The sequence below is a fragment of the Prionailurus bengalensis genome, chromosome B1, assembly GCF_016509475.1.
Source record: "Prionailurus bengalensis isolate Pbe53 chromosome B1, Fcat_Pben_1.1_paternal_pri, whole genome shotgun sequence".
NCBI lineage: Eukaryota > Metazoa > Chordata > Mammalia > Carnivora > Felidae > Prionailurus > Prionailurus bengalensis.
The window spans coordinates 156,140,992-156,168,285 of record NC_057344.1 but is presented as its reverse complement, the minus strand read 5'-3'; the positions used below and the strand labels follow the sequence as shown (position 1 = coordinate 156,168,285).

At 34.4% G+C, this 27,294-nt stretch overlaps 1 protein-coding gene across 23 annotated transcripts in view; it reads left to right on the top strand.

Moving 5' to 3' along the window:
- The window catches only part of ADGRL3 (adhesion G protein-coupled receptor L3), an 827,855-nt gene that overhangs the window by 469,464 nt on the left and 331,097 nt on the right, over positions 1-27,294 (top strand). For all 23 annotated transcript variants that reach the window (XM_043572585.1, XM_043572597.1, XM_043572586.1 and 20 more), the window contains one exon: positions 18,653-18,762. In XM_043572585.1, coding sequence (XP_043428520.1) covers positions 18,653-18,762 — 110 coding nt within the window. The remainder of the gene's footprint in view (positions 1-18,652; positions 18,763-27,294) is intronic.

Here is a 27,294-nt window from a genome sequence, read left to right as displayed (position 1 = left end):
GAGAAGCCAAGAGAGTGGCTTTCACTCAAGCTGACGCAAGTATCCTATCGCTCTATAATTAGACCATAGGGATTGCTGCAGAAAGAAACAACCACCTATTCCCTGCCTTTAGGGACTGTCTGTCATCTCTGCAACGCACTCAAACATCATAACCCTCAAGAGCTAAATCTACAGATATTTATATATGCCTTAGGTAAATAAAAGTTGGTTCATAATTGCATATGTTCAAAAATATATTGCTAACCAATGGTAACTCAAATCAATATCTGATGATAGGAGAATTTTATTCACATAGGTATTGTTCTCTCTAGAGACTCATTTCTTTAAAACGTAGTGTAAAAATTCCCATTTAGCACAAGACTGAAGAAACCAGGTTCTCCTTTTCATTCTGTAGCAGACTACTTAAACCATGTCTTGTAATTGCTTTTCTGAGAAATTCGAGTCTTTCTGGCTAATTTGGAAATGGTTCTTTCTTTGGAGAAAGCACAGACAACAGCAAAATGTGATTACATAAATGTGTGTGTGGTTTATTGGAAATTGGAAATCAGACTATCTATTAAAAAACCAAAGGATGAATACCTAAGTTCTTGATTTTGACATCTGAGATTTAGGTTTATATCTTAATCTCTTTGGGGACAATAAACATCAAAGAGCAAGGGACGGGAGTCTGTTTAACAGAGTGCTGTCATTTGCCACTCTGCCACATTATAGTACAATATAGCCGAGGAGTGATTTCTTGCCGAGGGCTACAGGAAGTTTATCAGCAGCCATTCAGAGCTCCTATTGTGTACGTATCAACACAGAACCAGTACTCTGTCACTTTCTAATGTAGATCTACTGTAACTTATGCCCCCACATGTATTCTCTGTCTTAGTGTGTTGCACCACCACCAGCCTTTCTGTTTCCAAAGCCTAGAATATTCCTTGTTTCCTGCCTCCTTTTAATTCCTGGCATTCCTAACGATTAGGAAGACCTTCTAATTTTACTCTCTTGAATACTTCTTCAGTTCACCCATTTTCTCCATTTCTGTTATGTGATCCCTATGTGTGTAGGCCTATCCTCCACAGATTCATTGTCTACAGAAATCACAGATTAACCTATATCAGAAGCAATAAGAGCTTATTAATTCCTTGTTTATAACACATTCCATGATTCTACTTAACCAAATAAATCAAGTCTAGACTCATTTAATAAGCAGCTGGACAACATTTACATAAATCACATGGATTCTCAAAGCCTAGGTTTCTCACTTAACACATGTACACATCTCCATTAGGGTCATTGTAAAGATTGCATGCAATATTATACCTAAAGCACTTTGCACAGTGCTGAACACAGAGAAGCAATCAATACATGTTAGCTACTGTCATTTATGAACATGTTATACAAAATCGCTATATCTGAACCTCTGGTCACCTTTCTAACCTTTCTCTTGTCAGCCTTTGCTTCTATTCCAAGAGCACCAAATGGCTTCTAGATCTCTACATTACCATGCTGTTTCAATTCCCTTTCTGTTTTTATTTGCCTGAAATCCCTTTTCTAGTCTCATTAATTTAACCGAGGTGAGCGCTCTTAGCACTCAGTTCTGGTGTCACCTTCTCCAGGTAACCTGCCCTAATCCCCTCTATTCTCTCCATGTTAACTATCTGTTATGACTTTTCTAGGGCTGCCATAACAAAGTACCACACACCAGGTGGCTTAAAACAATGACATGTATTCTCTCACAGTTCTGCAAGACAGAGATGCTGAGAAATCAGCAGGGGATGCTGCCTCTGAGACTCTGGATAGAATTATTCTTTTCCTTGGGGTGCCTGGGTGGCTCAGTAGAGTAAGCCTCTGACTCTTGATTTCAGCTCAGGTCATGATCTCGAGAGCTCAAGCCTTGCATGGGGCTGTGCATAGACAGCACAGATTCTACTTGGGATTCTCTCTCTCTCTCTCTCTCTCTCTCTGCCCCTCCCCTGCTTTCTCGCTCTCTCTCAAAATAAATAAATAAACATCAAAAAGAGAAAAAAAGAATTATTCTTTGCCTCTTCCTAGCTTCTGGTGGTGGTTATCAGGCCTTGGTGCTCCTTGGTTTGCAGCTACATCAGTCTAATCTGTGCCTCTGTCATAAGTTTTTGTTCTCCCAAGGTGTCTCTATTTGTGTACACATTTCCCCCCCTCCTAGAAGGACACTATCACATTGGATTAAGGACCCACCCTGCCCCACCCCATCTGACTTCCTCTTACCTGATTATATCTGCAGCAAGGCTAATTCCAAATAAGGTCATGTTGTGAGATACTGGGGGTTAGCAATTAAACATATCTTTTGGGGGGACACAGTTCAACCTAGAATAGTGACTGTATGTCACCCGATGTCACTGTGATATACTTGTACCTACATATATCTATCATTGCACTTAATTCATTGTATGTTAATAACCTGTTGAGGTGTGTATCTCTTCTGGTAGATTTCAAGCTCTTTAGAGCATGAGCCATATCCAATCTATCTTTATCTTTTAGCACAGGCACATAGTAGGCTTTCAATACATGTCAATTAAATGAACAAATCATCGTTCACCATTTAAAAAACAGGTATTGTAATACAAAAGATTACAAGGATTGATAATGTCTCATAATGCTTAACAATCTGATTTCTATATTCCTGTTGTTACAAAGAGAAAGGAAGTAGGAATACCTTGGATCAGGAACAAAGAGAATTTAGTTATTTTCCCAGGGTCCTATATATGTCATGTTTGAATTTTCACCTGGAGGAAATGAATAAAGGGTCATCACTATCAAGTGAAGATTTTGAGAAAAGATGAAGAAGCAGTATTGAAGCTGGTTAGGAGGGGATCCTGGAGATGAGGGAAACACACACAGGGTTCAAGGCTGATTGGATATTAGGAGGTAGGGAGGAGAAAGGGATTCAGGAAGTATTGTTGGCTGAATCTGTTGAAAACCTTATCAAATGCCAGGTATTATGCTATAGATACTGGAACCTAAACTTTCCAGATTTCAGTAGAATGATATTTTTTGATCAACACAAGAGGCTTTACATGTCTTTCTCTGTGTTAAGTGTGTATCAGTGAGGCCTCTATTGAAGTGGCTATACCTTGTAATTATAAAATATTTACATTTCCCTCACTTTTCCCCACTTTTAGTACCTTTGATGTAGGGAAGTAAAGCTGTGCTACATTTGTTTTACACATGAGTAGAGTAAAACTCAGAAGGATAAATGATTTGCTTCTATATTTATTAAAACCGGTCTTTTCAGAATCTTTCTCAAAGTAAAGCATATATGTAATTTTAACCTTACTTTTTTTTTTTTTTTACTATATATATATATAGCCCATTTTACTAACTACTAAAACTCGACAGATATTTCTTAATCATTATGTATCTTCGGGGATCGAGCTACCGTCCTGTAAAGTCAAAAAATACTATATGTATTTGGAGATGAACGTGGTTTTAAAGTGGAGCACAATTGTCCCAAACTAAATGGTTTTCTATTTTTGTCTCTGTTAATCAAGAGCATTTTAATGAAGCTGTTCATGAATAAAATCTGATGGCATAGTGATGTAAAGGTCACCATGTATTAATTTTAGTTCATGGCAATCCGGTGTGAAGGAAGAAAACTGAGGCACATAGTACTAAGTGGCTTCTTTCTACTAACATTTCTAAGTTGAACCCAGGTGATCAAAAGTGAGAGCACGAGGCTTGAGGTGGTTTTATTTTACTTGGAATTCCAAATGAAATACTTACGAGAGGCTTTTTCTCTGTTTTTCTCTCTTTTTTTAGAAAAGGTTATTTTATTTTTTGCCTTTTTAATTGTTTAACTCTATGTTTAGAGTTATTATGTTATTAATTCTGTGTAATTAATTGTCATCCATCCTCAATTCAGTAACCCAACCTTTGTTAAGTGCCTACACCATCTCAGGTTCTGTGCTGTGTTTTCCTATACATTATTGCTCTGAAGCTCAAAATAATCATAGATTGTAATTACAAATAAGCAGAAATTGAGGCCCTGAGAGTCTATGTATCTTGTCTTGATTTTTGCAATAGTGTAGGTTCAAATGTAGGTTCTGAGTTTAATTCTAGGGCACTTTCTATATCACAAGGGGTATCTAACCATTTTAAGTATCTTAGTATTATTTCACATTCAAGCATTGTCAATAACCTCAATACTTGGTATATTTTGCATATTTTCCAAATATGTATATAATCCATTGTGAATTATACAATATAAATCCATTTAACAATAGCAAAGATAAAACAATCACTTTGATTACAGACTTTTTCAACCAAAAATCAATCAATCAATCAAACTGCAGCTGGTATTCTGTACTAGAATCGTATTTTTCTTAGAAAAGGAGGGACTATATTTTCTTTTTTTTAAAAAGGACTCTTGCGGGCTCTGGGCTGATGGCTCAGAACCTGGAGCCTGTTTCCGATTCTGTGTCTCCCTCTCTCTCTGCCCCTCCCCCGTTCATGCTCTGTCTCTCTCTGTCCCAAAAATAAATAAACGTTGAAAAAAAAAAATTTAAAAAAATAAAAAAAAAAAGGACTCTTGGGGTGCCTGGGTGGCTCACTCGGTTAAGTGTCCAACTTCAGCCCAGGTCATGATCTCAGGGTTCGTGAGTTCTAGCCTCTCGTAGGGCTCTGTGCTGACAGCTCAGAGACTGGAGTCTGCTTCTGATTCTGTGTCTCCCTCTCTCTCTGCCCCTCCCCCACTGGTGCTCTGTCTCTCAAAAATAAATAAAAACATTAAAAAAATTAAAAATAAATAAAAATAGAAAAGGACTCTTTCTTGAAAAGATTGCTTTACATTAGAGCATTCTCCTAATTTATGTGTTAGAATATATGTGAATAATGAATCTAGTGCATGATAGGCACATAGTAAGTACTCATAAAAAACCTTAGTTTTTATTGTGTGTTTGCTAGTTGTCAAGAGTACTTATGAAACTTTGTTTCTCTAAAGGAAACAATCCTGAAAGAATAATGTAATGACTATTGAATAATATCAATATTCATTGAAAAAATATAGATATTGATTGGTATTTTAGCTCTGTTTTAAGGCAGAGGGTAATGATTGTGTGCATTTCATTATAAGTTTTTCTACAATGGTGCGTTAGGCATTCTATTACATATTCATATTTCATATTTGTGATTTCATAATCACAAAGGAAACTAATGAAATATAAAAGTGTTTAATCTTGTTTTTGTTCAGTAATGCAAAGTTCTATCACTTGAAGCTCAAATTGTATATTTGAGATATTCAGTAAATTATCTATCTTCTATCTACCTATCTCTTCCAAATATAGGAAGAATGTCAAGCATTGAAAATGGCAACCAAGAAAATAAATACATTATATTTACCTAACGGTTGCTTATTCTCTTTAAAAAATAGCTTGTGATACTAGATTTCCCCTTTTTCTCTTTCACCGCAAACCTTAAATTGTTGGTGGCTTTCTCAATCATGCATATATTATGCGGCATGTGACCCAGATAATTCATTGTGTTGTGTTGAGTAAGTATTACAACTCCACTTAGATATAATTCTCTAAGTTATGGAACAGGTCCACAAGTCTGAAAAAAACAAATATGAAACACTCCTGAAGACATTGTCTATTCTCATGATAAGATGTCATAATTGTCATCAGTCATTCTAAGATAGATTCACATTGTTATCTTAAAGCTTTTAGCAACCATCACAGAGATGTAAATGATATGTACTAGCTTGCTGGGTATTTGGCAGCATTGATTTCCATTGTGCCAGAGTTCCTAGGTGACTTACATCTTTTAATTTTCTCTAGAAAAAGGCTATATCTCATCTCAATATAAAAAAAAATAATTGTAATGCTTTAGAGATAGATGTGCAGTAAGTCTCAGAGAAACTTTTGGGGAAATTTGCAAAAAAATAACTTATATGAAAGCTGCATTGTTACAGGTGTTATTACATAAAATTTTAAGAGTTGAAAGTTATCTAAGAATGTGAAGTAGTTAATATGGATAATCCTGAAAGAGTTATCATTGCCTTTAAATTTTAAATATGCTTTGAAGTGATCACGAAATAACAAATGTTCATCCTGTTTTAAAAGGGAGAAAAAGTACTATGGACCAAGAAATAACAATTATCCTACATGTCAGTGATAATCACTGTTGCTACAAGTCCTTCAGAGTTATTCTCTACATTTACACATACATACACCTATAAAACTATTTTTTAATGTTTTCATTTTAAATTTTAATGTAGAAGATTTTTTTCAGGTCAGTAAAGGAAGAGTTACTTCATCATTTCTTTCTTTTTTTAAGCTTTTATTTAAATTCCAGTTAGGTAATAATATACAGAGTACTGTTAGCTTCAGGTGTACAATACAGTGATTCAACAGTCCCATACATCACCCAGTGCTCATCACAAGTGCCCTCCTTAATCCCCACCACCTATTTAACCCATCTCCCGACCCTCCTCCCTTCTGCTAACCATCAGTTTGTTCTCTATAGATAAGTGTCCGTTTCTTGATTTGCTTCTCTCTCTCTCTTCCTCTCCTCCCCTCACTTTGCTCATTTGTTTTGCTACTTACATTCCATGTATGAGTGAAATCATATGGTATTTGTCTTTCTCTGATTGACTTATTCTAGCTCCATCCATGTTACTAAAAATGGCAAGATTCCATTTCCATTCCTCAGTTTCTCTTTCTGCTGCTTCATTATTGGTATATAGAAACACAACAGATTTCTGTACACTGATTTTATGTCCTGTGACTTCACTGAGTCTGTTTATCATTCCTAGCAGTTTTTTGGTGGAGTCTGTTAGGTTTTCTATATATAGTATCGTGTAATCTGCAAATAGTGAAAGTTTTACTAGTTCCTTGTCTATTTGGATGCCTTCTATTTCTTTTTATTCTCTGATTGCTGTAACTAAGACTTCCACTACTATGTTGAATAAAAGTGGTCAGAGTGGACATCCCTGTCTTGTTTCTGATCGTAGAGGAAAAACTCTCAGGTTTTCCCCATTAAGGATGATATTAGCTACGGGTTCTTCATAGATGGTCTTTATTTGTTGAGGTATGTTCACTGTAAACTAATGTGATGTATCCATTGATTGATTTGCAAATAACAAACCACCTCTGCAACCTAGGAATAAATCCCACTAAATCGTAGTGAATATATTTTTTAATATATTGTTGAATTTGGTTTGCTAATATTATGTTGAGGATATTTCATTTATGTTCATCAGAGATATTGGCCTGTAGTTCTCTATTTTTGTTGTGTCTTTATCTAGTTTTGATATTAGGGTAATGCTGGCCTCATCATTTTTCATGGCTGTCTATCATCCAATAATAGAGATGCATTTTAATGTATTTATCCAGACTCTATACATCACAGTATTTATCCATATTGTTTCAAAGTAAAATGCTGTGTTTAAATTTGAAAAATACTTTCTTATATGTCTCTTATTTTTAGTAATTGTGCTATAAACTTTATAATATCTTAAATATAAGGTGTTTTCACTAGAAAAAGAAACTGAGAGAACGGATGCTGTTGTTTGCTTTCCAAAAATCCATTCTCTAACCACTCTCCCCTTCTTCCTCACTAGCAAAATGTTGATTTGTTCATTTTCCTGTAAAGAGTGCAGTCCTTCAGAGAATCCTGTGTGCCCCTCTGGCCCTGTGATGATGAACCTTCACTGGGCAAACCAGTCATGTGGATTTCATTTCTCTTGTGTGACTCTTTTAAGCACAGGCATGCTGACATACGCATAGGCATTGGTTACTTTTGGCTAATGTTCTGTAAGGATGGTGGTGAGTGGCTTATGTATAGAACATCCTTACTTTTAAAATAAAACAGAAGATAGGACTTACTTTTTTCAAGATTGTATCATCTCTGTGTAACACCTGCAGATACAAGTGGTCATCTTAGGACCGTAAGACAAAATCCAACAGAATGTCATAGAATTCAAGCCACGGTGATGCCTGTTAAATCTCCGAAATAACCAAGTTGTAACAAACCATATTCTAATTTTTAACACGTGAGATGTCGCAAGCCTTATTTTGAAGCCACTTTTATTTATGTTTGCTATTTTTTTTTCAGCCTAAAGCATTCTGATACAAAGAAATGTCATAGCATTTCTCTTGTATTTATAGCTTTCTGGTGATACCATAAATCAAAGCAGGTAAGAAAGAGATATGCTTGACATGTATCTCTATCTGAGGTCACGAGTGGAATTAATAAAGTAAGCCTAAGAAGCCCTGCTGCCAGAAGTGAGAGATGAAACATCTAAGGGGAGAGGAACTCATGAAAATTATTGGTCTTCAATCACTGGCAGGTGTGGGCTTTCTTTCTTAGTTACTGTGTACCATGTCTGTTACACTATCTTTACAAATTATGAAGACAACTAAGATTATTTTTATGTAATATAAAAAAACACTATTGAACTCTTCAAAAATTTATATATAAGGACAGAGTTAAACAGAAAACATCATTTCTCTCTGCTGTGTATTCCTGCTTTGGAAGTCTTGTTTTTAATATATAAATGTTGTGTATACTATTGGCATGCATACATATGCACACATTCACACACACAGGTTTTCATTTGCTTTCATTTAGCACTTTATTAAAAGCAAATGTGAGGAAGCCAAAGGCATTGTTCTCAGCTCATCTTGTTCCTTTTATAGGCTTTCAGGTTAACTCACTTCAGTATCCAATGTTACTAAAATTCCTTTTTTCTTTGCAATTCTCTTTCTGAAGTTTTATTTTATATATTTTTATTTTTCTCATGTATAAACAGTTTGATTTAGAAATGCCACATATTGAAAAGAAAAAAAAAGATTTAACTATATGTCTCAGGATAACATTCCTTGTCTTAGCCCAGTCATGTAGACAAGACCTTTTTGTGGCTCATGGAGGAAAAGAATGCCTTTCAAAAGTTTGAGGGAGTATAATGAAGTAAGTCTGTCTCTGACTTAAAAAGAAAAAAAGAAAAAAAAAAGAGAAAGTACAATAACATAAGTAGTCTTGGAAAAAATATATAGAAGTATCCTAACTAGCTCTCAGTAAAGTGGACATTGTCTTCACTTAAGAAAAACATGCATATAATATATATGCATATAAAATATTGTTCCTTTTTAGTTAGGAGAAAATGAGCAATACCACTATTTGGTGTACGTTCAGATAATGAATGCAGACACACTGATTTATTTGGTAACCATACATTCAGGTAAAGAATGTTCTGGGGCGCCTGGGTGGCGCAGTCGGTTAAGCGTCCGACTTCAGCCAGGTCACGATCTCGCGGTCCGTGAGTTCGAGCCCCGCGTCGGGCTCTGGGCTGATGGCTCGGAGCCTGGAGCCTGTTTCCGATTCTGTGTCTCCCTCTCTCTCTGCCCCTCCCCCGTTCATGCTCTGTCTCTCTCTGTCCCAAAAATAAATAAAAAAAACAACGTTGAAAAAAAAAATTAAAAAAAAAAATGTTCAGCTCTGAAATGCCATCCTACATAGGTGGTAATACACTAATACACATGCAATGCTACTTATTTTTAACTGAAAAGGCCCTTTATAATTTTATATTGTTATAGCATTCCCATTGTTATAACATTCAGCTACAAGAAGATTATAGCTTAGAAGTCATTGGTACAGAACGGGACTCAAATGTTTTTCCAAGCAATGTTTGTGAATATGTTAATTTTAAAAGCATATTTCCATTTATTATGGATGTATGCCTCTATGAATTGTACTCATGTGTCTGACATAGCTAATCATTTTATTTTTGGAATGGGCTCCATAAATATTCTATGGATGTTGACTGATGATTATGGTAATTTGTTCTTTCAAATATTACCCAGAAATATGTAGAACATTGGGAAATTGGACTTCCTTATAAGATTACCACATTTTCAAATGTATTTCTATATTTTTAGAGTATTATTAAATCAATTTGAAAAATTCCCAGGAATAAGCCCTTAAGGTTCATAAGTTTGTAAATTTGTATTGTAGGAAGAGAATCTGAAAAGGCTTCTATTTTTTAAATTGCTACTGGTAAAGTTTAGAACATAAGAAAGCAATATCTTTTTAGTGTAGTAGAGAATTATTATTTTAAATTGGGTTTTGTCAAAATAAAATTATTTCAGTCCATAAACATGAAATAATCATTTTTTAATTTGTTGATAGAATGGCATAGTAACACAGAAACATAAATTCATTTTAATATGAACCAATGGGCTTCATTAATAATTTCTTAGTGTTTTTTGATACTTCATATTTTATAAGGTTTTATATAGGTCCAAAGTCAAACTACATTCCAATTTCTGTAAAATGCTTTAAAAGTTTGCCTTTGTGAAGTAATATAGGTTAGTTTCCCACATCTATTGCAACAAGATTTATGCACTGAGAATTTCTTGGTGATCAAAGAAAACAAATGTATAATATGATGTCTTTTAGCCAAATTATACTAAAAACATTTATTTGTACTGGGAGAAAATATATGTAAGTGGAGGCCTATTCATTCTTTTACTAAATAAAACTGTTCCTTATGGAGACAATGAACACTAACTTAGCCATGCTCTACTGCAGTGACATGCATCTTATTATGTAAGACTTCTTGAAGGTGATCACCTCAGGAGAGAGTTTTCAATATGTCTTTTTACTTAAGTGCTGGCAGGCAATATGCTGAACTGGCATTCTAATCCTTATAATTTAAGAATACTTCTTTATGTGGATAAAGGAACTTTCCATAAGTGATGATATTCAGGCTCTTGAGATAGGCAGATTATCTTAAATGTAATCACAAGGGTCTTTATAGAGAAGCCAAAAGGTCAAAGAGGGAGGAAGATCATGTCATGTCAAAGTGAGAAAAGGTAATGTGATGTGGGGCCCAAGCCAAAGAATGAGGGGACAGCCTCTAGAAACTAGAAAAAAAAAAAAAACAAGGAAACAGATTCTTTCTTGAAACTGGAAAAAAACAAGGAAACAGATTCTCTTCAGAACCTCCATAGGGCACCAACCTTGCCAACAGCTTGATTTTAAACATATAAGACTCATTTTGGACTTCTGATCTGCAGACCTACAAGAGAATAGATTTGCATTGTTTTTAAGTCACTAAATTTGTTATAGATTGTCCCAGAAGCAACAAGAAGACTAATACAGTATCCTAGTTTCTATGCTCCTCACTAATCACTTTGGTCTTGTTTTCACTTGCTTGTGTCAGATTACCTTTTTCTAATGTAAAGGAATGTTTGTGAAATTCAATGTAAAGGAATGTAGAAAATGAGAGACTTGAGGTTAGGCAGTTACCTTGCGAAGTGCATACAATGTCAACTTGTGTTCTATGAGATCTTGCATTATTTTTAGTTTATAATTTAGAATAAATTCCTCAAAAATGAAAACACCAAATTAGGGGCCTTATTACTTTCCTTACTTCTTAAATTGCCACTTAACTCGGCCTCTGGTCACACCCTAGTTGTGAGAATGAGACCAACCCAAAGAGCTGACATAGAAGTTCAAAGGCACAATTCCTTGTTGTGGGAAGAGGTGCATTTGTCTTCTGTTTGTCACTTCCTAGTTGCAGGATTTTAGATAAGTTATCTAAGCCTGCTGGGCTTCAGTTTTCTCATGTGAAAAATGGAGTGAAAAATAACTGATTGAAATTATTATAAAAATATAAATAAAATACAAAATAGGCCACATGAGATACATATAATATTTAAATATATAAAAATTAAATGAAATTGTAATACATAAGGGGTGCCTGGGTGGCTCAATCGGTTAAGTATCCAACTTCGACTCAGGTCGTGATCTCTCATTTCTTGGGTTTGAGCCTGGCATCCAGCTCTGTGCTGACAGCTCAGAGCCTGGAGCCTGCTTGGGATTCTGTCTGCCTATCTCCGCCCACTCCTGTTCACGCTCTGTCTCTACCTCTATCTCTCTCAACATTAAGTAAACATTAATTTTTTTTAAAAAAGAAATTGTAACATATAAAAAAAAAAGTAGACAGCATTGCCAAACTGTTTTGTAAATGCTTAAGTGTATGGCTACAATGTAAGAATTAATTTTTTTTTTTTTATTTTGAGAGAGAGAGAAAAGAGACAGAGGCAGAGAAAGAGAGGGAGAGAGAGAGGATCCCAAGCAGGCTCCACACTGCTAGTGCATGGCCTGATGTGGGGCTTGAACCCACAAACAGTGAGATCATGACCTGATCCTAAATCAAGAGTTGGATGATGCTTAACCAACTGAGCCATCCAGGCACCCCAGAATTAATTCTTTTTTTTTTAAATAATAATGATTGATTTCTTTGTCTCAGACTACTTAGTTCTCTTACCATTTGAGATCTAGATGATTTCTTTATGACATGTATATATTCATATTCTGCCATGAAATAGTTGCCTTCTCATTTCTAGGCCTCTAAGTTCAAAATGAATGCCAGATCAGCAGGTCCCTGAGTGACAGGCAGTGGAAAATAAAGAATGTGTAAGAGTTGTTCTGTTGATTGACATTGAGCAAAATATTGTTGATGCTCACACATTAATCTGTGCATTTTTATATTGGTACATTCTATCATGAGCATTTAAAAAATTGAGTTACTTGATTACCTAAACTGTTTTCAGATTTTAAACATTAAAGTATTATGATGGTGGTGTTTTGTTTTTGGCATAAACCTATCTCTAAAATATTTTCCTCTTAGAGAATAGTGTCTTATATGATTCAAACACTGATCTGCCATATTTTAGATACTGGGAAATACTTGGGTCTACTAAGTGTATGTGTGTTTCTTCACATACATGCTTTTATATAAATGCCATTTGAAAAGCGATAATGTAAATTCAAATGACTAATTTTGCTAACAAAAAGACACAAAGCACTTATTTTTCCACTATCATAGCTTATCATTGCAGTGATTTTCAGTGGAGTTTTACACATTTAACACTTACATGGGTGAGGCATCATGTGAAAAGTTTCTTAACATTCCCGGGAATGGTTTGTTTGCACACACTGGTTTAAATTTTTTTTTAGTGTTTTTATTTATTTTTGAGACAGAGAGAGACAGCATGAGCAGGGGAGGGGCAGAGAGAGAGGGAGACACAGAATCCGAAGCAGGCTCCAGGCTCTGAGCTGTCAGCACAGAGCCCGACGACGTGGGGCTTGAACTCACAGACCATGACATCATGACCTGAGCCGAAGTTGGCCGCTCAACCGACTGAGCCACCAAGGCACCCCTGTACACACTGATTTTAGAGTGTAATAAGAATATGTGGTTGAAGTGATTATTAATGGAGAACACCAGTGGATTAGAGCCCCAGTATATAAATACAAAATTTTACTTCAATTACTAGAGCTGTAGAAGCAACTAATACCATCCTTGTATCTGTTATATTAGAAGTTTTAAGAAATATAGTTAAGGATCATGTTTATATGCTTAACCTATAAATATGCTGTAAGCAAACACGAGCCAAAGCCACTTATTTTTTTTTATCTAAAAAAAAATTTTAATGTTTATTTATTTTTGAGAGAGAGAGAGAGAGACAGAGAGAGAGAGACAAACAGAGAGAGAGAGAGAGAGAGAGAAAGTGGGGAAGGGGCAGAGAGAGAGAGAGGAAGACACAGAATCCAAAGCAGCCTCCAGGTTTTGAGCTGTCAGCACAGAGCCTGATGCGGGGCTCAAACTCACCAACCCGTGAAATCATGACCTGAGCCGAAGTTGGTTGCTTAACCAACTGAGCCACCCAGGCACCCCAATAGCTGATAATTTTTATCTGGGGTATTGAAGTTAAAGATAAATGTATTGTATTTAACAGAAAATAGGCTAATTAATTTATTTTATATATAATAAGACCTTATCTGAATAGGTGATATGCACATAAACTCAGCAATATCATTTTCACTATATGCTGCCCTAGGTTGTAGCAAATAGAGATGACTTCTTCATATCACACTTAACTAATTTTGTTCCTGTACTGTTCTTAACCATATCTGAATGAATTAGTAAACTGTGAATGATCTGAGATGATTTTGTATCCTGTTGCTAGCCCTGGAATTATGTATGTCTTCCCTGGCAGTCATCATAACACACTATTTTAAATTAAACAATATTGTTTTAAGATTACTGCTAATAATAGCATCCAACATATTAAATAACATTTACTGAATAAACCTGATCAGTAGATGGCACCTTGAAGGTTTATATGTGGGTTGAATTAAAAGGACATGATGTTGTTCTTTTCTTTTGGAAACGTCTGAATAAATATTCATTCATCCTTTGTTCCTCCTATGCTCAGAGATTGATCTTTCCAGTTGCTACATACCAATTTGGATTGCAGGGGCCTGGTTGTGTAATGTTAATTTGAATTCGGGATCTCCTTGGAATGCCTGATGCACATCACGACCAAAGGAATCCTGGCCCACTTAGATATTTTACGCCTGGTCTGTACCTCATCGGGTCATCACAAGTACTCCTGAGAACCTATCAGTGAATTAAGTCAGTTTCCCAAAGTGACCATGAAATGCATGACTCACAGTCTCAGAAGACAGCAGTCCCATGGTTTTTGGGTCACTGTTCAGCAGTCCAGTGACCATGATTTGAATTCTGAGAATCTGAAAAGTCATTTAACATTTTCAAACCTATTCCCTCCTCTGTGAAATTGGAGGTAATAATATTCATCTGATAAAAGAAGTGACAAGTAGGATTTGTGTGACTATGCTTTCCAAGTTTGAAAGGTTACACAGATATAGGCCGTTGTTACTCTACATTTTGGACTTAGTATGTCCTAGGTAAAGTAATTTATGTATAACTAATGATCTGGCTTACAGTTTTGATTTTTTTTAAATGGGAATCTACTTTTCTCCTGTTTCTACTCTAAACCCAAATAGTTTATCTGCTTTTTTGTGTGCTATCTCACTTGTACTCTAAGTTCCTCTCAAAAGACCCAGTGTTTTGGAATGAAGTATTATTAACCTATCCTGAAACAAATGGCTAATGTTAGTCATGATAATAGTTGTACTATGACAACCAAAAGCATACTTTGTGCATATATATGGTACTTCACACTTTTTCCTAATGAATTTTTATAAGCATAGCAACTTTGTGCAGCAATTAAATAACTGGCTCCATGTTATGTATGTGAAAAGTGAAACTCCGAGGGATTCTGAGAATTCTGTCAGTGCCATCTGCTTATACTTTACTGTCTTCTCTTAGCAACTTTCAAATGTACAGTATAGGATTATTAATTAGAGTCCCAGAACTGTATCCTGTATCCCATGACTTAATTATTTTATGACTGGAAGTGTATAACTTTTGACCCCCTCCAGCCATTTATCCTCAAAACTATTGTTGGAGTGGATTTCTTTTTAACCGCATAGACTTTCTGATGAAAAAATATTGAAACTTTTATCACTGTAAATAAGCCTTAATACTTTCTAAGATTATGATGTTTTCTCTGTGAATATTAGTGGATTAGGATGCTTTAACCATATTATGGCAGTCTTTTCTCATCCTTTATTGTGGGTTATAGAAGTATCTTTAATATCAGGAATACTGAAAATCATTTTTTAATTTATATTTATATTAAAAGTAAACAATGAAAAAATCTGAGTTTAAAGCACATGAGAACATTTGATTATTTCACATTTATCATCTTTAATATTTTAGAATGAATTTACTTTATTTTTTATAACTATAAAAGTACTCTCACTGGTGTAAACTGTTCATTTTTCAATAATCTTTAATCAAAGGTATAATTAATTTCATTTTAATTTATAGTAACTGATGTCATACAAAAAGAGAGGACGGGGGGCACCTGGATGGCTCAGTTGGTTAAGGCTCCAGCTTCAGCTCAGGTCACGATCTCATGGTTTGTGGGTTTGAGCCCCAGCTCTGAGCCTGGAGCCTGCCTCAGATTCTGTGTCTCCCTCTCTCTCTCTGCCTCTCCCCCATCTGCACTCTGTGTGTGTGTGTGTGTGTGTGTGTGTGTGTGTGTGCCTTTCTCTCTTTCATAAATAAATAAACATTAAAAAAATTTTTTAAACAGAAGACAGAACCATTAAACTTCTGTTTTTGAAGTGTAGTTGGTCTTCAATCAATGTTATAATGTATCTTATACAAAAATAATATTCTTAATGTATCTTATACAAAAATAATATTCTAGAGATTGTCTACCTGTCTCCCTGATTTTTAAGAATCTTAACTTATAAAGAACATTTAATATATTGCAATATAACATACTAATAAATACTAATAAAGTATGTAATTATTTTGAAAAGTTAATGTTGTAAAGCCTTGTTGTTTGATCCAGAACAATGATGATAATGACTGCAAATATATTATTGGTATAGCATGTTTTTATTTATATACCTCCTCAATATACTATCTCATTAATTAGAAGGCTTACTTGACTTATTTTTACAGCAAATGGTCACTTATTTTAATTTTCTTAAATATGCATAAATAAATTATATTTTTATAACTTAAATAATAAATAGTATGAATACTGTTTGGTGTGCATGTCTAGATAGATAAGTGGATAGGTGGATTAGAATAGTGTTCATATTATATTTTTTAATTGAGACTCTTCAAACATAACCATGTGAAATTTCTTATTCAAGACCACTTTCTGTGCAACAAACACTTCCATAGTTATAAATTTTAACTTTTATGCCCTACTCATAAATAAGGCATAAAGTAGTAGGGAATAGAGTAGTAATCTGTCTTTTGATATAAAACATTGATTAAATAATAAAAGATATGTAGTTGCCCTTCTGTATCTGAGAATTAGAAGAATAGACACAACTTCTAAATGAATTTTATTATATCAGGTGTAGAAATCAGAATGAAAGGTTGATAATAGGGTGTAAAACAAGAGTAGACCAAGAAAGCCGATGATTTAATAACTGCAGATCAGAAATACTGCATTTACAAAATATTTACATGTCATTGAATTTTATGATGTATACTTCTTTCATTATTAACTATTACTACTTCAAATGCAATCCCGATGATAACTTTCTTTAACAAATTACAGAAATAACTAAGTTTATATAGCTGCTCCTTTTATAAACATCTGAGATGGATTTATGAGTTTTTTTCCAGGTGTGATATAAAAATTGTATGCCTTAACTGCAAAGAAACATGTATTTTTACTTTGAGACATCTCCTTCCAAAAGATTTTCTTTGTAAAAGGGAAGTATTCCAATTTTTTAAAGTCTGAGTACACTAAAATGGCAAGGTGTCTCCTTGCCTCTTATGTGTGAGGCCAGCCACATTTACGTTACCGTTATTACAAGTTCTCTGGTAATCATCCTTAGACATTAAATCTACACAAGAGAACATTAGGGACATGTTGTTCCTCAGGATTAACTATCATGCTAAATTGCATAAAAAGTATAGAATATTGGCTTTTATTAATCTTCCACTGAAAGCACAGAATATATTTTTCACCTTACAACATTCACTAATGAATCAATTTTAATTTAGGTACTAAGAAAAATCCTCATTAAGGCCAACAAATGGTAGCCTCAAGCAAACCCAAGGTATTTTCACAGTAAATCAGAATGAGTTCTTCCTTCGGTGCTCCCTTATTCCGCCAGTATGCAAACAATGATTCAGAAGTATTGGTCATTTCATAGAATAAAGCATATCTTCAAGTAGATATAACAGAAAATTCTAGCCATGAGGTAGTATATTTCTGTGATGAATAAACAAGAACATAAGACAGGATAACTGTAGAATGCCTCATCCTGTACACTTAGTGACAATATAATAGTTGGAAAACATTATTTTTCTATAGAAAAATGTACCTATCAATAAATTATTAAACGTAGATAATTTCTGAGTAAAATTTACCTTAGCAAAGCCACTCCAAAGAATCAATTTCATTATATGTATACTTACCCATGATTAAATCTGGGTAGCCCAGATTTGTTTAGCCGAGTTGCCACAAAGAATGCCTAGTGTATATTTCTATTTTCATAGTGGTTTTTGATTATTCTCTTTGGGGACTCAAAGTTATTTTAAGTTATAGGATATTGGTATTTGTGAACAGCCGTCTGTGAGGTTAGTGTAATTATTTGGCCAAACACAAGGAACATGAGAATCAGTTCATAGAAATGGCTTTACTTATGGTGTTAGTAATATATTAATTGATATAAATTAAATTTTAAGAGATTTTAATACTCAAATATTAAATTTTTATTGATTTAGCTTTGGCCAAAGCATTTCCACATTATATTTTGACTGCCTTTAAAATGGATGTCATGATAATCATTGAATGTATTTTACAAATTTCTGGTAAAACTCTGTGGTTATATTTTTTCAATTTTTTTTAACAACGACAGTGAGTGATTCCTACCAAACAGTTATTTGTATTCACGTTGGTGCCGTCCTAAGAACCAGTTAGTGTTGCTTAAGCAGTATTTAATTTCTAACTCAAAGTTGCACTGTGTTCACTGAAAAATCAAATTCGTTAGTATGAGTAAACTGAATGAGTTGATTTTTATTTCTAGGTTTTTTTTTTTTTTTTCTTGAGTATACTACAGATATTTCCTTCCAAAGTCTAAAACTCTAAATTGAGCAAAACCGTACTTAAATTTTTATAACAAGAAGCAAAATAAATTCAGCACTGGTATTAATCATGATTTCACTTCCCATAAGTTTATTATTTCTTCTTTTTTATTTTTTTGATTTCAGGTGCAATAACAGAACACAGTGCGCAGTGGTGGCAGGTCCTGATGTTTTTCCAGACCCGTGTCCAGGAACCTATAAATACCTTGAAGTGCAGTATGAATGTGTCCCTTACAGTATGTATATTCCTGTACTTTTCTTGTGAAAAGGCATTAAGCATTGTTTTGCGTGCATTGACCAAATATTCTCTATGAAAGTGTAAGAAGTATTACATACATTTTTTTAAAGACTTAAGTTTTCAGGATCATAAATCCTCCCACCATTGGAAGAATTAGATGTTGCCTGAATGATCCTGAAGTATTCATTTTGACTATACATTTCTGTATATTCATACTTATTCTAAACCTTTTCTTAATGCAAGAATATAAAACGTTTAGAAAAGTGTTAAGAGAAAAAAAAAGAGACTGCCTCCCTCTAGGTCTAAGCAAACAAGCAATGAAAATGAATAATATCTTGCATATTATATTATATAAGTATTATATATAATATAATATATGGCTGTCTATATGATATAATATATATTATTATACTTACATTAGTGGTATAGAAATTGATAAATTTTGAACTTTGTAGAAGTTGTATTATCTAATCTATAAGTGCTGTCAACATTTGGGGGACTAGAAATATATTCATCCAGAAGGAATAAACTGAAAAGATATTACAAAAGTTACATGAGCTAAAGCACTCTTCAGAATTTATCTTTTGCAGCCTCAAGAAGTTTGTCTTTGCAGCTTTTAAGTCAGATATGGTATATGCCAACAACATCATTTTTTTTCTTCAGGAGTAATGAAGGATCAAACAATCAAAACTGGAACATTTTTTTCTGACTTTCCACCCAAAAGAAGAATCACCATTTCATAAAAATATTTTTGATCTGACAGTTAATTGTTCGTGGGATTCTTTAGTAAAGATCGCCTAGGAAATCCTACATTCTCATATTAGATAATCAGTTCATCCACAAAGTTCAAAACACCTGGGATCACAAGTAAATCCCAGGTTCCAACTTCCTTTGACATCTCAGAAGGAAAGTACCTGAGGATCAACAAGTTTGTTGTGCTAAGAGATAGTTGTCAGCTTGCTGCATTTCTGCTCATTTAAGAAGCAACACATTACTCCTAAGCTGTAAGTGTGCATAATCCAATAATAGAGAGCAAATTGGCCAGCAAGAAATGAATTGAAATTTTAAAATAATAATGAAAGCAATCAAGAGAGAATTTCATTTTTGCTTTATTTTTAGTGTGATTGATTAGAGACAGTTTATCTAGTGATGTTTTATAAGCTAATTTTCCTTGTTATGAAAACAGCATGAGTGCATAGGTTTTGTTGAAATCTCAACTGAATTTATGCTTTGTATGTATTGTTATTTCTAGGGACCCTTCTATGAAAGTATAAAGCTCTTCCTGACCAGTTATTGTTCATTAGGGAAATTTTAAAAAAGAACATTTGTAGTCCTTTTTGGAACTTTGACAATTATATTTGGATTATATAGTAAGATCTCTGTGAATTATATAGAATAGCTGTTTCCAAAGGCATTTTATAAAAATATACCATAAGGAATACCTCATTTTTAAAGACAGTTTGAGGAAACTTTCAATCATATTTTTGAAACGTGAAAGCTGAAGTAGAAACTGTCAAGCTAGATTTTTTCACAATTTTTAAATATTAAAAAATTTCACAGCTGTCTCTTCAATTTTCTGTATTTCTTCAGAATTTCTTTGAGGATAGTTCCTCCAAAATACTCTGCCAAACTTATCTTGAAAAATCATTACTTAAATCATTTCAATATAAATAAGAATTTGTTCATATGCTTTTGCATAGAAGGAGTGTGGTTTACTACACATTTCCCTTCTCTCTTATAAATCTTCAGAGATAATTTGATTCCTGAATATCCTATCTATACAGGTTTCTGATAATCCTAAAAATTTACTGGTTGTCTAGTAAGGATGTGTATTATATTAAGATATTTTTCTTATTGTTTCATTTGATAAGAATTATAAACTTAGGTGCAGCCACTCGCCAGTTTATATACTGGTTTGATTTATACGGTGTAGCATGATTGTGTTTGTTTAAATTATCTTCAGTTAAAAGTGTGATGTACAAATGGGAATTCACTTAGTAAATTTAAAATGATTTCATAGGAAAAAATGCAAAAGAATATATAAACCATGAAATAAAGTGTAGTGACTTATTTGAAAGGGAGGTTTATTTAGTAGAAAAACGACCAGAGATCAGGGAGCGTGGGTTCAGAATATGGTCTGGTTACTTAACGAAAAGCATTAGTCCTTAAGCTGAGAAGCTATTAAAATTTTCTGGATCTCACCTTGTAGACCTATTCCCTGATCTGTAGTAAGTTGTGATTTAGACCAACCCTAAGCTCTTTTTTCTTATCTGTAGCCTAAAATACACAGACTTTTTCAATGTTGTAAAAAAAAAAATCACTTACTTAAAATAGCTACCATTTTTTGGCACTTACTACATCTCATTTACCACATGGGTTAAATGTTTACATACATTATTTTATTAAGTTCTCGCAATATCCTCCTCCCTGTTTGGTATGAGTATTGCTATTCTGAAGAAGAAACTGAAGCACAATAGGATAAGCTAATGTTTCATGTAAAACAAAGAATAGCTGGATAATGACTGAGCCAAGAGTGGAGCCTGTCTCAAGTACCTGTTCTTAAGGACTCAGCTTTGGTTCTCCCCATAGAGTTTCCCATTGATAGTTTCATGAGTTATTTAATCTCATTCAGTATTTAACCATTATAATTGTTATCAGTACAGCAATGGCACATGATGAAAACAAATGCTTCAAGAGCCTAGAGTTTTTTTGTTAGTTCTTTTGCTACTTACTTTTAAGAGGTTTTAATGCCTTTCTTCAAGCCACTGAATCACTGCAAACTTCCATTTCCTCAAACACCTAACAAAGCATAATGGCAAAAACTAGTTTGTGCTGTTAAAATGCCACCCACAATTTGGAATGAGGCTCTTATCTAAGTAGTACCTTAAGAAGAAGTTATTTAAACCACTTGTATGATAAGAGAAATCCTAGTACTTAATATGCTTATTGAAATATTCCTAATGTATGATTAGAAGGTAAACTTCAGATGTAGGATTCATTATTCGTATTTTAAAACTTTCTACTTGAACAACTGAATAAACAAATTATGGTAGGTTCTATTTGTTATACAATTCAGTAATATCCATTTTCATTTTTAATTTAAGACAAAAAACTTCACTGTATATAAGCGATGCATTTGGTATTTATGAATGTTTTCTTCTTAATATTAACCCATGGAAAATATGTTAGTATTGGTATTTTCTTTTTTTATATATGTCCTGTGTGTGTGTTCCCATGGTAATATTGATTTTTAAGATGATATTTCCCCATGGAAAAACATAGAAAGAATGAAAATATAGAAAGAAATATAGGAAAAAATATGTGGGAAAGCATATAAATAATGATACATAAGCATATTACAGGTAATATAGATAAAAATTCAGCAAAATTCTTTGTATCACACAAGGAACGTGGAGTTAAAATATCTAAAGTGAACTTGCAATAAATTTTGCACAGAGTTTTAGGAGTCAGTAAATAGGTATATGGTTAAACAATGACAGTTCTAGAAGAACCTTAACCTGAATCAAATGGTATGGCTTTTTTTCTTTTTTTCTTTCTTTCTTTCTTTCTTTTTTTTTTTTTTAGATGCTGATGGGAAAGAAAATGAGAAAAAAATAGTGATTATAAACAATTTTGTGAGGCCACTTTCTTAGAGTATCTTGTCAACTTTTCTGAATCACTAAAGTTATATTTAATTTTTTCTAAATCTCAATTTCTCCCTCTAGTCTGTATTTTCTTATTTCGGCTCACAGATACCCTGTTTGTCACCAAATTTGGGACAGATGAAATCAATACTTTTCTCTGTTCTTGTCACACCTTAGTTCCAGTGTGACTTTTACAGCTTTTGCATTTTCTTTTGAGGTTTTTCTTCCTTAGTGATTTTTTTTTCTTCTCCCAGGAGATGACCCAGATATTTCAGAGGTTAAACCTCTGCGTTTACCGGGGCCACACTTTTGCTCTCCACCCCCCTTCTTGCCTCACTTCCATCCCTTTTAGCCTGATTGGGGATGGAAATTGTGGCATCTTCCAGTAGAGTTACCCTTGTTTAGCAGGTTTACAGGGAAGATTTGTGTTAGGGAGAAAACAATAAAACAACTAACCACCTACGTAGAGTATTTTTTCTGAACAAAGAATCTTTACTTTGTATCCTGCTGACAATTTGTCTTTCTTCCAAGGCATACAATTTCACGCACATTACACTCACAAAGTGCTTGTCTTCTCTCACAAGCCAGCTTTTCTCTTCAGTTCTTTGTCTCTTCCTTTTAGGAATACAAAGCACTTATTAGTTATTCTAGCAATCTTCTCTCATGGTGGATTTTCTTAGGAAATGGGGGGAGGAGGAAGCACACGATTTGGAGAGCTATTAGAAATGAGTGTTTGATTAAACCAATCATGTTATAGCACTTGCAGGCTTTCTCACCATACACATTAGCCATCTGAAGAGTTATTTGTGATCGTCTATGGAAAGACAAGCAAAATGTATCTTGTTGAAAAATCAGTATTTACAAATAATTTCATACCTTTTACTGTAAGAAAAAGTGCTGTACTTTTCTTCAGCATTTGAAACAGACCAATTCTTTAATTATAAATAACTAAATATATTTTTGCAACTAATGGTCAAATCAGTTCATTTTTAATATATGCATTCTTTGATTCTTATTATGTAAAAAATACAGATTTTAAAGATGATGTGCGGAGGGGCACCTAGGTGGCTCAGTCAGTTAAGCACCTGACTCATGATTTCAGCTCAGGTCATATCTCAAAATTTGTGGGTTCTTGCACCACATTGGGCTCTGATGCTGAAAGCATGGAGCCTAATTAGGATTTTCTCTCTCTCCCTCTCTCTCTCTTTCTCTGCCCCTTTCTTACTTGCATGTTCTCTCTCCTGCTCTCAAAAATGAATAAAGTTTAAAAAAAAATTTAAAACTCATGTGCTGAAATTAACCCATATGTTCAATTTTTAAGATATCACAGAAATGTCAAGATATAATTTGAATAACAATGCTTCACCACCTTTTTGAGTTTCTGACCTTATAGGAGACATTCAAGAAATATGTATTAAATGATTGAAGAAAAAAGAAAATTTAGTCAAAATGGCTCCTTCTATTTATTGCTCTAATGGTAAATTCAAGAAGCTCTTATCTACAGAAAATACCTTATTAGTTCAGAGGGAAGATCTATGTTAAAAATATAGATTATATGAATTTTAGTTCTTCCAAATTGGTGATTGTATTCCTCAAGAATGCTAATAGCAACTCATTTGTTTTTCACATTATTCTTCTCTATGCCTCCATGCAACATAGCAAGTATTGTCCCATAAATATTACTCCATCTGTAAGAGCAGTTATCTAAATTCTCTTTTTTAGAATGATATTTGTAACAAAAGCAACCAAATTCTTCCTTTCTTTGTTTTTCTCCTTTTGCTCCCCACCCCCCAGTTTATTTCTTTCTCTTTCAAATAGTTTTTCTTTATTTCACAATATCTTGTACCTAACAGATAATCCATAAATTGTGTGCTGATAGTTAATTTAAGTTCTGCTTGTATGCCTAAAGTATTATATACCTATAAAAATTGCCCTCGTTGGTACAAAACAAGAAACTTAGATGGACTGTACTTTCTTGCAGGTCCTAATCCTAAACTCTCTCATACCTCTGTCTATCTGCTCATATGTTTATGGAAATTATTCTCAACTAAATGATGTCATTTGCTTTGAAGACCTCCCACTTATCTGTCGTCACTCAACATCTGTGATATACCTGGGATTGCTGCATATTAGCATAGAAAGCTCTGAAAAAAGATTCTGCGCTCAAAGAATTTAGTCCGGTGGGGCTCAAGGTCCCCAAAGTTACAATGTCATTAGTTCAGCAAAGCAAAGGAGCATTTCACATTAGCAGTGTACAGAGAAGGCACGCCCTTCCCATAGCGGCTAGTATGGGATGGGGATGGGTATCTTCCGGAAGGTTTTCTAGAGGAGATGACCCTTGAGCTGAGTCTTAAAGAATGAGTAGACTCCAGTGAGAAGGACAGTCGTTTGTTTCTTTGTTGGTTTTAATTTTTTTTAAACATTTATTTATTTTTGACCCAGAGAGACAGGGCATGAGCGGGGTAGGGGCAGAGAGAGAAGGAGACACAGAATCTGAAGCGGGCTCCAGGCCCTGAGCTGTCAGCACAGAGCCTGATGCGGGGCTCAAACTCACAGACTGTGAGATCATGACCTGAGCCGAAGTCGGACGTTCAACCGACTGAGCTGCTCAGGCGTCCCGACAGTCGTTTTTAGCAGATGGGACAATGTAAGATAAGAAACTGTATGGTGAATGTAAAACCAAAAGTGTTTGGTGTTTTCATAAAATACAGAACATAACAGTGACAGGAGATGAACCTGTCAATTGGCAGGTGGAAATCATGACCTCTGTGTATGCTGTGATCCCTGTGATACCTAATACTTATTGCAGTGTGGATCACAGAAAAGACAGTAAAACTATTTCTGAAGGCAATTAACTGATATGTTAATAAGACATGCTTGCAAATCTTTAAAAAAACAGTTTTGACTGGTTTAAGTTAAAAAAAATTTTGGGGTGGTGGTGGGGGATACAAAGTAGCAGTTCCAGAATCAGGTAACAACCAGGTCCAGAAAAATAAGATCCTGTGAGCCACAGAACAAGAACTGGTGGAGAGTCTCTTAAGGGCTCTATTATGTTCAGATGAATTAGTTCCAAAAATGTTTCATCTGGTGTAATTCCTGTAGTGATCTAGGTTGGGACATTAAGACTGCATGACATCTAGTATCAAGGTGGTGTTTTCATACAAAGACAGTGGGGCTGGAAAAGAGCCTAAATGTGATCAGGAGGACCAGATCCCTCTGTAGAATCGGGTGCAAACGTGTCCTGTAGTGGCTCTGGGCCAGCTTCAGCCTGCAGAGGGATTCCATAAGCCTCTCAAACCCCGGAAAGACAGATTTAACATAAAGTCTGGAGCAATACTGGGCCTGCATTTCCTTGGGCAATGATAGACTGAAGCTGGCTGGGGGCTGCTCCCTCTTAAATAAGGGACAGGTGGGTGGCTCAGTTGATTAAGTGTCGGACTTTGGCTCAGGTCACGATCTCATGGTCTATGAGTTCGAGCCCCATGTTGGGCTCTGTGCCGACAGCTCAGAGCCTGGAGTTTGCTTCCGATTCTGTGCCTCCCTCTCTCTCTCTGCCATACTCTGTCTCTCAAAAATAATAAATGCTAAAATTTTTTTTAAACATAAATAAGGTCTGTTCTTCTCTATTTGTTGTATTATCCAGCATTTATTGTATTTTACGTGGTTCACTATAATCACTTAAAATGTCTCCTGGCTTCTGAAGATACTTAAATTTTGTAACTCTTGTTCTAGAGTTTGGATATTTCTGAAGATACTTAAATTTTGCAACTCTTATTCTAGAGTTTGGATATAATCAGTGCTAATACATGTAAAAGCACTCTAAATTGTTACTATATTTCTTAATTTTCAAAAGATAGTAAGTTCTTATACCAAGAATAATTCTACCAACAGAAGGTTTTTGGTGCCCAATATGGGTCCGTCCTTATGTTAGGTGCTGGGGAAAAATAGATTTCGGCCCTGTGAAGCTGGCAGGCTTGGGGGATAAGGCAAATAAATAACACATGAACCAGTACATACAATCATCAAAGATAGCAATAAAATGCAAGAAGAAAATAAACATGACTGTATGATAGAGAGCAGTGAAAGGACCAGCTTATTATGTAAGGTGTAGTAACAGACTTCTCTGAAAGACCTGAAGAATGGGGATAGGACAATCAGACAAAGAGCCTGGGAAAGAACTTCCAATGCAGGGAGAGCAGCAGCAATGAAGACTGCCAGGTGGGGAGGAGGTCAGGCAGCTCTCGTACCTGATAGAAAGTCGGTGTGACCACAGTCAAGTCAAGATGGAGGCCAGTGACTTGGAGAGCTACAAGCCTGCAATTAATATTGTTAATAAATTGCTAGTGAAACAGAAATTTCTTTGAAGATTCTAGGATTTTTTAAGAATCAAAGTATGTTTGCTGAATGAAATTAAATAAACTGGCATTCTCTTTAAAGTATATATTGTGAAACATATTGCATGATTCTACAGTAACATAAAGGTAAACTTTCATCAAATAAGCCAAATGTCACATGGCATCAATACCGAGGTAAGCTTTGTATATAGTTATAGTAGATTAATAATATGTAAATGTATGCTTAGATGCTGATTATAAGGGACCAAGATAAATTGAGGGTATTAAAGAATTAATTGCAATGCCAGAATTAGGAAAAGATTTGGTTTAGGAAGTACAATGTTATATAGACATAAATAAACTTTGAGAGGTTAGCTTAAGTATGTTCATTTGCTTTATTTAAAATAGTAAAATTATAGAGCTTGTGCACTTAAACTTAATTCAAAGACATTTTTATAAGGTGCTCTAATTGAATTGCATAAACATGTAGGATTAAAAAAGACATGGAATATAGCATTTTGTTTTTAAAATATACTGCATATGGGAAGAAAA